Source organism: Penaeus chinensis, chromosome 32 (assembly GCF_019202785.1).
Source record: "Penaeus chinensis breed Huanghai No. 1 chromosome 32, ASM1920278v2, whole genome shotgun sequence".
Taxonomy (NCBI): domain Eukaryota; kingdom Metazoa; phylum Arthropoda; class Malacostraca; order Decapoda; family Penaeidae; genus Penaeus; species Penaeus chinensis.
Genome location: NC_061850.1, coordinates 23,721,809 through 23,734,308, shown reverse-complemented (window position 1 = coordinate 23,734,308; position 12,500 = coordinate 23,721,809). Strand labels below are relative to the sequence as shown.

Below are 12,500 nucleotides of genomic sequence, written 5' to 3'. Positions count from 1 at the left end.
AGCGTTTGGATGTATATTCTTTATATATGATGGATTTTCGTACAGCGATACAGACACGTAGGAGGAGCTTCTTTAGGTGGGTGTGACTTACCTTTAATTTGATGACGTAATTTAAGCACTTCTTGACGTCACGTTTAAGCTCCACCTCCTCCGTGATAACGCCGGTGCCAAACGCAAGAAAATACGCCCGATCAGCTGTTCCTTCGTCTAATATTAGTTCCACTTTCATATCTGATGATGAAGTAAAATTGTTAATAATAAATATCATTATTAGCATTACTACTATTATCATCATAATAATCAATACCATCATCATCGTCATCATCATTATCATAATTATTATTATTATTATCATTAATCATTATTACAACCATTATTATCATTATTATTGTTATTATTATTATTAATACAATACTACTACTACTACTAGTAGCAACAACAACAACAACAATGATAATAATAATAATAATAATAATTATTATTATTATTAATATAATAACAACAATAATGACAATAGTAATAGTAATGGGAACAATAACAATAATAATGATAATTATAATAACAATAGTGACAATAATCTGATAATGATGAGGAGGATTATTCTATTGTTATTATCATTATCATTCATATTGTGATCATTAGGGTTGTTATTTTTATCATTGTCATTATCATTATAATTATTATCATTAATATTATCATCATCATAATTATAATTATCACCATATTATTATTATTAATATTATTATCATTATTGTTATTATTATTATTATCATTATCATTATTATTATTATCATTATTATGGTTATGATGATCCTCATTCTTTTTGTTTTATTATTATCATCATCATCATAATTATCATTATTATTATTATTATCATTATTATAGTTAGCATTATCATTAATATAATTATAATTATCATTATTATTATGCGTGTGTTCTTGTACATATCTTATATTCATTCCTTAAATAATGTTTTCGTGCGAATGTTTTTCTTCTGTTCATGAATTACGCCTGTATCCCCTAACAAAAAAAAAAATGCTTAACCTTTTATTATCGTTCTAAAATCTTATCGTAAACTCATGTGCAGCGTACAATTTATTATGTCGGTTGGTTCGCTAATTAATCTAATCTATCACACCTTATCTGAAAGCTTTCATAAACGGAAATTGAAGTCACGCCTACATGTTTTATGATAAAACTCCGTATTTCACAAGTAGGAAGTAAAAGAAAAAAGAAAGAAAAGAAATATGTGTAAAACTATATTCGATATAAATGGGAACACTTACTTTTTACGCGTATTTCGTTAAAAGAAGACGCACATCCATCCCAGTTAATGAATATACGAAGCAAAAAGAAAAAGGATGAACATTCTGCAAGACCCCTGAGACTGCCCGTTATTGGTCTAAGGCAGTATACTTGTGGGACTTTGAATGTCGCAATGACGCTCTTGTCTGCTTGCACGCCGTTCATAACAACCGCGGTCTAGCCAAGGTACTCGAACGCATGGACTCCACATTGGGAGGTAAACGTGGTCTCACTGAACCACGGCCACTTATTTTTTATCGTAACATAGCATAAAACACACTAATATAACGATATCATATTATTTATATCGTATATGGTATTTTACATATATCTATCATACATACATCTCTCTCTCTCTCTCTCTCTCTCTCTCTATATATATATATATATATATATATATATATATATACATGTGTGTGTGTGTGTGTGTGTGTGTGTGTGTGTGTGTGTGTGTGTGTGTGTGTGTGTGTGTGTGTGTGTGTGTGTGTGCTATGTGATATCACTTATATTGAGCCACATATGAAGGAACTGCATTAAATATTACAAAGTTGCTGTGCAATATCTTGGAAAATGTTTCCACGCCGCTATATGACTGATATAAGCAATCCCTGTCCTTTTAACTGATTTACATAAATAGGAAGCATCCAGATGTAGTCCTGTCCCTCCTATCCCCCCAACACAATCACGAACAGCCATATACAGTTTCTTTTCGAGCAAGACACAAGCAACCGTTTCTCTTTCGTCCCCAATATAAGCAAGGACAGCAACAAATACATGGAACCACGTGTAAACCCAGTCTTTAAAAAAACACATATAAATCCACGAATACATAAATAACACAATAAATAATAAACAAATAAAACGACATGCAGATCCCGCCTTTTCCAAAAAAAAAAAAAAGCACACACACCTATCTTATCCTGTACGTTGTGCCCTGCGAAGGAGAGGCAGGCCGAGGCGGTAAACTCCTGGCCGGCTTCCGTGATGACTTCTCGGTCGCTGCTCACGCGCCCGTCCACGGTGGCCACGGGGCGCGTCCGGACCACCACCGCGCCGCCCTCGCCCGCGTACGCGCCCACGCCCAGGTCTGTGGCAGTTGGAGGGAAAAGTAGGGGTTACCATATACTCACAAACGCACACACACGCGCACGCACACACACACACACACACACACACACACACACACACACACACACACACACACACACACACACACATACAAACACACACACACGCACACACACACACATACACACATACAAACACACACACACACACACACACACACACACACACACACATACATACATACATACATATATATATATATACATATACACATACTTAGGCACACACATAAAACAGAGGTAGATGTAGATATAGATAGACAGCTAGATGATTAGATAGAACATTTCTGCTCACTTACATATGTCCACATTCACACACACACATACCCTTCTTCCAGCAGCTCTTCCGCCTCCGCCGCCGAGCCTTGAGCTTACCTGGGTAGCCATTACCATCGACGTCGACGCCCCTGGATAACGCCGCCCCGAATCCTCTGAGGACTTGTCCGAAATCCCGCGCCCTCAGATGCTGGCTCGCTGTGCCGCCCACGCCGTCAGCGCCGCCCATGAAGATGTACACCGCGCCCGCCCCGTCGTCCTCATGCGGTGCGCCCACTGCCAGGTCTGGAAGGGAGTGGGTGAGGAAAGGATAAAGAGGAAGAAGCGAAGAGGTGGATACTGCTTTGTGCTAAAATGTGCTCAAGGCGTCATTTAAACGTAAGGTGTGCTGCGTTATATGAGTATCATCCATTTTCAAGCCTGTAAGTAAGTATTTATGCAGATTCTACTTGGAAGAATGGTTATATATATAGGATTCTCTACTTACAAGTATATAAGCAATTGTATATCTATATATATATGTATATATACATGTATGTGTGTGTGTGTGTATATATATATATATATATATATATATATATATATATATATATATGTAGGATTATCTACTTACAAGCATATAAGCAAGTATATATATATATATATATATATATATATATATATATATATATGCATATTATACTTGTAAGTAGAACCATATAAGTAGGATTATCTACTTACAAGCATATAAGCCAGTACATATATGCAGATTCTACTTGTAAGATTATCTACTTGCAAGCATATAAGCTAGCATATATGAATATATGTCTGTCCAATGGCGTTCTCAGACCAATGTCCCGAAAATGCGTTTATTAAACGTTTTGTTTATTCGAACTTTCACCTGCAACACAAGCGTTGATATGTTCACGTTAATAGCACTACAATTATGAAATCATTTAATAAACATATTTCCTGGCGACTGATCTGAGAACACATTTAGACTCATTCACCCTTATTTAGTACGTAAAGTAGTAGATGTACGTATATATTTATAAGCAAGTACATATGCAGATTCTGCTTACAAGAAGGGCCATATATGATGGATCAATATATACGTGGTAATGATGAGTACATTTTTTTTTCTGATAGTTTTATATAGTTTACTGTCAGTAACGGCTCATAAGTACATCCTCAGTAATTAATGAAAGTGATTAATTCAACAGTGAATATCAATTAGATTTTTCATTTAGACAACATTGGAAAAGAAGAAATGACCTAGTTCCTGAAGAGGGCATTCATATTAAGGATGTCAGTGATGAAGCAGGAACAGTATTCACGAAAGGTAAAAGAATTTCCTTTGACAAAGTCGAGGACTCTCCTAAAAACAGTCTTTGATCCAGGATTCGTCTATGACGCGTTTTAAAGACTGTCCTTGGCGATTTTGTCTTTGACTCGCTCTTTACCATATTCCGAGATAAAACTGAACTAGTACTAATATTTACATCTTAAAAGACAACAAATGATTCAAGTTATTAATTAAATAAAATTACTATTGCAGTGAATCTCAAGTCTATAATGACTGAAATATTACGTTATATTTATATACTTACGAGGCAACCTTTACATCTGTTGTCATTGCGTCGGCTGAGAAGACGCGCGGCGCCATTTGTTTTTATTTAAGGGAAAAGTGCGGTAAAGGAGGAAACAGTTCAATTAACTTTTGAAAATCATTTCAAAGTGGCAGGAAAGTTTTCCATATCATTTCTGAGTTAACTTCAACTATTGTAAAATCGCATTATTGGTGTCGGACAACTTAAAGACAGTCTATACTTGTCTTCAACTCAAATTTCGGAATCTATAACCTTTCGTAAATACCCCATACACACACACACACACACACACACACACACACACACACACACACACACACACACACACACACACACACACACACACACACTTACACAACACACACACACACACACATTCCCCACGCACCCTGAAACCCGTCGCGGTCGATATCCCCGATGACTGCGATGGCGGACCCAAACCTGGCGTGAGGGGAAGGGGGACTGGCCCTCAGGTGGTCGTGGAAGATGAGACCCTCGGCGGCGCCTCGCTTGTACACGAACACGGCTCCTCTCTCCACGGCTTCCACGGCTCCTCCTGAAGGTGAAGAATGGGGCGCTGAAGGAACCAGTGTCGAAAGGTTGTAGAAAATGTGGATAGATTGAGTTAGGAGTTCTTGACTGATGCAGAAGAAAAGTGGGGAAAACATTCCACAATAGCGGCCATAGTGTGTTTAATCGTAGTTCAGGGGGTATCTTGATCATTCACAACAAAACGCTGCAATATCAACTGGTAGCAATATCATTTGCATTTACATTGATTTGAAAAGTAAGTGTTGATTCTTCATCCATATGAAAGGTGAAAAGTTGTGATATAACTGGATACTTCTTTATACATTGTATATTAGTATAACTAGAATATATTTAATTGAAATGTTATTATTAATCATCAAATAACTTATATCCAAAATGATTCTTTGCTAAGATCTGTAAGGTCAAAATGTGTAAAGATCGCAAGCAATTCCCTGGTCCCAAGATCCTGAGAATTCCCGAGACCTAAGAGGAAGAAAAAGAAGTCACAGGTACCGTTTTACCTCAAGATCCAGCCGCTTCCTCTCAAAGATCCTAGTTGTGGTATTCATTCATATTATTCCATTTTGATCAATCATTGCATTCGGCTTCATATGACCCTGTTGTTACGATGCCAAGCATGATTATTTCCGTATCATTCACTGGTCTTGGATCCCGACATACAAGCGGCTTTACTGGTCTTTAAAACTATTTTTCCAAAAGCAGCTCACATACCTTTCGGTGTTCGATCGCTATAGAGTGGGGCTCCGACGAACAGCTCTGCCCAACCGTCGCCCGTGACGTCGCCGGCCGCCACTACGGATCCGAAGCCAGAGCCAAGCATGGTTCCGGACACCTCCCACTTTAAGACGCCATTTGTGTTTAAAAGGCTTACCTGTAAATAAATAAAAAAATAAAAAATAAGATAACTCTACCTTCCACCTCTTAACCCATATTATTATTATTCTATACTACATCCCGTAGAATTGGATATAAAATAGAATACCAACTTGGACATTTTACCAGTGTCGTGATGATAAAATGGAATTATTATTAGCTAACGCTGAATGATGTGTTTGATGCAGACACTGTAAGTGAGATTACTTTCGCATGTAATGCCTCCAAGTGGTTTGGTAAGTTTCTGATAATAGATGAATTAATATGACATAATTAGGTAGGAATTATTGGTCAGTATTGCATGCCAGTGTTACTTAAAAATAAATCATATATATATATATATATATATATATATATATATATATATATATATATATATATATATATATATATATATAGTATGTATATATATACATATACATACAGACATACATACATATATTATATATATATATATATATATATATATGCATATATGTGTACACACACACACACACACACACACACACACACATATATATATACATATATATACATATATATACATATATATACATATACATACATATATATACATATATATATATATACAGTGTATATATGTATATATATATATATATTTATATACAGCGTGTGTGCACGTATATGTATATTTTTTTCTATTTTTTCTTTCCGTTTCTGTTAAGTTCTGGCCGGAGCCCGAGACCTGACCTTGCCCTGCATATCCGCCCTGGGTGCCCCCGCGACTATGAACTCCTCGCTCCCCCAGAATTTCCCAGACGTCACGCTGTAGCCTGAGGATCGCCAACAACATGGCAGTGATGGGATGAGAAAGAGTGAGGTTAGAAATAAAGATGAATAGAATATTTTATAGCCGATACGTTGAATGATGGTTAAGAATATGGTGAAATAGAAGTAATGATAATTTATTAACTGATGCTAAGAAGAATGAGATTAATAAAAAGGAAATAGTAATATCAAGCATGCTGAGTTTTATTTTTATAATCTAATCTGAGAGAGATATCAATAATATATACATAGGTAGGCGAGAGCGCGCATTAATACCTTCATATGCTTGGGTAGTCCACCTTTCAATTTAAAAAAATGGAAGCCCATCCTGTACATCTTTCAAAAATGGAGGAACATTTTGACTGAGAGAGGGAGGAGGAAATCCCTAAGATATAGAAAAAATATAATACTAATTTATAAATAAAACGTGTGTGTGCATAATAAGAGCAATTGCCTATCTTTTCTCTGCGGAATACTTTGATTCACTGTTTCTCTTAGTAAGATACGAAAGTGCTGTGTTGAAGGCAGTAAATTCCAACAAAAATGATGAAATATATCATAGATAAGTATCTAAAAATACAAAATACATGTAAATGCAATTTTAAGTGTCAACTGACCAGAATAAAAGTAAAACAAAAATTGACAAATCGAAGTACTCAGGGATATAGGATGAGTTGCCATTTTTTCTTTCCTTAACTTTATTATATTTTCTTCATTCCAATCTTATTTCTATTTATACATTTACATTCTCCCCTTCCTAAACTTACCAAAATACGAGTAACTGTCATATGACTTGACGGGTGTGAGGACGGTTGACTCGGCTATCGTTGTCCATATTTCGCCTCGTTGCACCATTGCAACCGTACCTGCGGGTAATATTTCACTTGCCGATTAAATTCTGTCTTTTCTGTTGTTGTTAAATACTCTTTATCTTATCTTATCATCATCATCATCATCCTCATCGTTTTCATCATCATCATCCTCATCGTTTTCATCATCATCATCATCATCATCCTCATCGTTTTCATCATCATCCTCATCATCATCATCATCATCATCATCATCATCCTCATCGTTTTCATCATCATCATCCTCATCGTTTTCATCATCATCATCATCATCATCCTCATCGTTTTCATCATCATCATCATCATCCTCATCATCCTCATCATCATCATCATCATCATCATCAATCATCAATCATCCTCATCCTCATCCTCATCCTCATCCTCCTCCTCCTCCTCCTCCTCATCATCATCATCATCATCATCATCATCATCATCATCATCATCATCATCATCATCATCATCATCATCATCATCATCATTATTATTATTACAATTACTTTATTATTATTTTGCAACGGTGTAGTGTAAATCCATCCATTCGTGTTATCAGTGCTAATCAGATTACTTTGCGATAATTAACTATAAAGAGAACATGCATATTGAAACGTGAAGAAGTGGGCGGGATATATTTCAAGTTAAAAGGAAAATATCTGAGTCAGTTTTTTTAAAGCAAATTAGAAACCTAGAAAGGGACATAGAAAAAAAAGGAGAATTTCAGAAGATGGCTGAAGTTAACTAAAATATAGTAAGGTACAATAGATAGAAAAAGAAGATAGACAATGTCGTGAACTATCTGTTTATCTGTCTATCTGTCTTCTATCTAGTTATCTCCTATCTGCATATCTGTCAATCAGTCTATCTGTCCATCTATCTGCTTGTCTAGTGTACCTATCATCAAACTCTATATAATGTTGGGTACAGCATCGTTATTTTTAAGTCTTAATATAATGTTGCATACTCAAGATACGTGTAAATCTATATACATAAAAACAGACTAAGAAATATACATATATGCATATGTATATATACACACACACACACACACACACATATATATATATATATATATATAGATAGATAGATATAGATATAGATATGCATGTATGTGTGTGTGTGTGTGTATAGATAGATAGATTGAGAGAGAAACAGACAGACAGACAGACAGAGAAAGAGCGAATGAGAAAGATACCTTACCTGCCCATTGCTTTACACCAGGAGCACCTAATACAAATCTTCCGTCCTGTAGTAAAAAAAAAATCCCAGAAATTAATCAAATTAATAACACACTGTACATGATTATTTCATCGCTAAGGTATCATCAATTAACATGAACGTCTTTGAAATCAGCTTATACCTAACTAACCTCAATCCTACACTTTCAAATCCAGTCACGGAAAACGAAATATGGTAAAAGTGACATAGCCATATGGTAGAGGTATTAAATGCCATTTATTTGGGACAAAAAAAATACACCTTCAATTACAGTGTATAAAGCATTACATAACGGATTTTTCCAACTCACTTGCAAGATGTGGGCGGAGGTCCCCACCTGACCCAGCTGATAATAGTAGATAATTTGTCCCGTTTCTGGATCCTGTATGCGCTGGGAATCTGGAAGGAACGTGAGACATCAAAGACTATGCGTTTGTAAGAATGAATTAGGTAGTTTAAAAAAAAAGGTCCAAGTTGGTGTTATGTCTATGTGGAAGTAAGGGATAAGCTTGTTTAGACATGCGTCCTATGTAGGTCTCTCTCTCTCTCTCTCTCTCTCTCTCTCTCTCTCTCTCTCTCTCTCTCTCTCTCTCTCTCTCTCTCTCTCTCTCTCTCTCTTTCACACACACACACACACACACACACACACACACACACACACATACACATACACACACTCATTCACTCTTTCTTTTTCTCTCTCTCTCTCTCTCTTCTTTCCGCACCGACTTTGACCCCAGCATGTTGATGTTAGCATGCCAGTACTCACTCATAATTGAGGCGACTGAGGAGGGCTGGCCGATTATGCAAATTACAGTATAACAAGGGTTCATTTATCATAATTTGTCGTAAACGCTGCAAGGTGGTGCGGTGTGTGTAGGCAATGCTCCATCAAAAGCTTTTCAACAGATATGCAAATGACATATCTTATCGAACAAGGAAGTAACTTTATCTTGACCTCACCTACATGAGCGTGGCTTCAATGAATTCACAATACACGGGGAAATAACACGTATATAAGGGACCATCCATTCACTACTCATATACTATACTCAGAAATGTACTTTCTAAAGTCTTTGTGTACGTAGAATGTACTTACTAAAGTCTTTGTGTCCTTAGAAATGTACTTACTAAAGTCTTTGTGTACTTAGAAATGTGCTTACTAAAGTCTTAATGCACTTAGAAATGTATTTGCTGTAGTCTTTGTGTACTTAGAAATGTACTTCCTAAAGTCTTAATGCACTTAGAAATGTATTTGCTGTAGTCTTTGTGTACTTAGAAATGTGCTTACTAAAGTCTTAATGCACGTAGAAATGTACTTACTGTAGTCTACAAGAGGGAGGAGCTTCTTCCAAACATCCGGTTGGAAATTTTGCTGTAACAGTTCTTGCAAATCGGCCCAGTAACACGCGCCGTTCATGAAGTAATCGTCATTAGGCAGATATAACTGATTGATCCATCGATGAGCGCAGGTCTGTTCATACAGGTGGGATGTTATGCTTGTGTATGTTTTTGTTTAGCTGTTTATCTGTTTAGATTCATATATGTTTATGTTTGTATGTTCATACAGGTGGGATGTTATGTTTGTGTATGTTTTTGTTCATGTGTTTATATGTTTAGATTCATATATGTTTATGTTTGTATGTATGTGTGTTTATATCTGTGTTTATGTGTGTTTATGTTTATATACATGTGTTTATATGTCTTTACTTATGTGTTTATATGCTTATGCTTATATGTCTTTATATTTATAAGTTTATATTTACATATGTTGATAAGTTTATACTTATATATGTTTATATGTTTATATTTACTGTTTATATTCTTTACTTGAGTCTTGAACGCGTGTATGTGTGTATGTCTCTGCATATGTATCTGTGCATATATATGAGTGTGTATCTGTGCAAATGCGCGCGTGTGTGTGTATTCACGTCTGTGTGCATGTGTATGTATCTTTGCATATGTGTTTATGTGCGTGTGTGTGTGTATTCACGTCTGTGTGCATGTGTATGTATCTTTGCATATGTGTTTATGTGCGTGTGTGTGTATTCACGTCTGTGTGCATGTGTATGTATCTTTGCATACGTGTTTATGTGCGTGTGTGTGTATTCACGTCTGTGTACATGTGTATGTATCTTTGCATATGTGTTTATGTGCGTGTGTGTGTATTCACGTCTGTGTACATGTGTATGTATCTTTGCATATGTGTTTATGTGCGTGTGTGTATATTCACGTCTGTGTGCATGTGTATGTATCTTTGCATACGTGTTTATGTGCGTGTGTATGTATCTTTGCATATGTGTTTATGTGCGTGTGTGTGTATTCACGTCTGTGTGCATGTGTATGTATCTTTGCATATGTGTTTATGTGTGTGTATTCACGTCTGTGTGCATGTGTATGTATCTTTGCATACGTGTTTATGTGCGTGTGTGTGTGTGTGTGTGCATATACTTACCGTGATGATATGCGAATAGTCACTCTCGTGCAGGTCGAGCGAAACCCCGAGCCAACTGTAGTCTTTCCTGTCTCGGTACCTCTCGATCCCCGATACCATATCGTTTCCTGGAAGACAGAGGGAGAAGGATTGTTACCTGAGCGAGCGAGAGAAGAGAATTGAAGTTTGTGAGGCATTCGCTCACTCACTCACTCACTCACCTGTTCACACTCTTATTCATTCACATGCTTACTCGCTCGCATCATCACATTCTCGTATCCTCCTTCGTTCCCTCCTTCGCCGCACTCACTCCCTCCCTCACCTACTCCCTCATATCTTCATCCCCCTCCATCCCTTCTTCCTTTCCACCCACTCCCTCCCTCCTATCCACTCCCTCCCTCACCCACTTCCTCCCACCCTTCCTCACTCCTTAACTCATTCCCTCCCACCCTCACCTACTCTCATGCTCATCCCCTCCCTCCCTCCCTCCCTCCCTCACCCCCTCCCTCCCTCCCTCCCTTCTTCCTTACCACCCATTCCCTCCCACCCTCCCCTTCTTCCAACCTAACCCCCTCCCACACACCCTCACCCCCTCCCTCCCTCCCTCCCTTCTTCCTTCCCACCCATTCCCTCCCACCTTCCCCTTCGCCGCACTCACTCCCTCCCTCACCTACTCCCTCATATCTTCATCCCCCTCCATCCCTCCTTCCTTTCCACCCACTCCCTCCCTCCCTCACCCATTCCCTCCCACCTTCCCTTCCTCCCACCCTTCCTCACTCCTTAACTCATTCCCTCCCACCCTCACCTACTCTCATGATCATCCCCTCCCTCACCCCCTCCCTCCCTCCCTCCCTCCCTTCTTCCTTCCCCCCCACTCCCTCCCTCCCTCCCCTTCTCCCACCCTCACCCCCTCCCTCCCTCCCTCACCCCTTCCCTCCCTCCCTCCCTTCTTCCTTCCCACCCATTCCCTCCCACCTTCCCCCTTCTCCCACCCTCCCTCCCACCCTCCCCTTCTCCCACCCACCCACCCTCCCTCCCTCCCTTCTTCCTTCTCACCCATTCCCACCCACCCACCCTCCCTCCCTCCCTCACCCACCCACCCTCCCTCCCTCCCTTCTTCCTTCTCACCCATTCCCACCCACCCTCCCTCCCTCCCTCCCTCACCCACCCACCCTCCCTCCCTCACCCACCCCCTCACTCACCTGACTTATCAACAAGAATCTGAGAACAGGCGGAGGCGGAGGAGGCATCATCGAGCGGACACACGTAAAGGGCCCCTGGTTCGGGTATATCCGTGGGAGTCCAATTTGCCTGGGTACTGTTGGCACGAGGGGCACTCACGATTATCCTGTGGGGAGGGGGGTGGGAGAGGTGAGAGAGGGGTGAGGTACTATTTATTTACCGTTGTATCTATTTATATATATATACATATATATATACGCATATATGTATATATATACATATATACATATATTTACGTATATATGTGTGTATG

General features: G+C 38.5%; 1 protein-coding gene across 1 annotated transcript in view; it reads right to left on the bottom strand.

Moving 5' to 3' along the window:
- LOC125042347 (integrin alpha-9-like) overlaps window positions 1–12,500 on the bottom strand; it is a 27,762-nt gene that overhangs the window by 12,252 nt on the left and 3,010 nt on the right. Inside the window, exons 2-13 of the mRNA XM_047637883.1 lie at window positions 12,208–12,353; window positions 11,027–11,133; window positions 9,895–10,045; window positions 8,882–8,970; window positions 8,554–8,599; window positions 7,279–7,377; window positions 6,434–6,516; window positions 5,561–5,720; window positions 4,686–4,853; window positions 2,808–2,993; window positions 2,216–2,392; window positions 92–231 (exon numbers count right to left, since the gene is read on the bottom strand). Coding sequence (XP_047493839.1) covers window positions 92–231; window positions 2,216–2,392; window positions 2,808–2,993; window positions 4,686–4,853; window positions 5,561–5,720; window positions 6,434–6,516; window positions 7,279–7,377; window positions 8,554–8,599; window positions 8,882–8,970; window positions 9,895–10,045; window positions 11,027–11,133; window positions 12,208–12,353 — 1,552 coding nt within the window. The remainder of the gene's footprint in view (window positions 1–91; window positions 232–2,215; window positions 2,393–2,807; window positions 2,994–4,685; window positions 4,854–5,560; window positions 5,721–6,433; window positions 6,517–7,278; window positions 7,378–8,553; window positions 8,600–8,881; window positions 8,971–9,894; window positions 10,046–11,026; window positions 11,134–12,207; window positions 12,354–12,500) is intronic.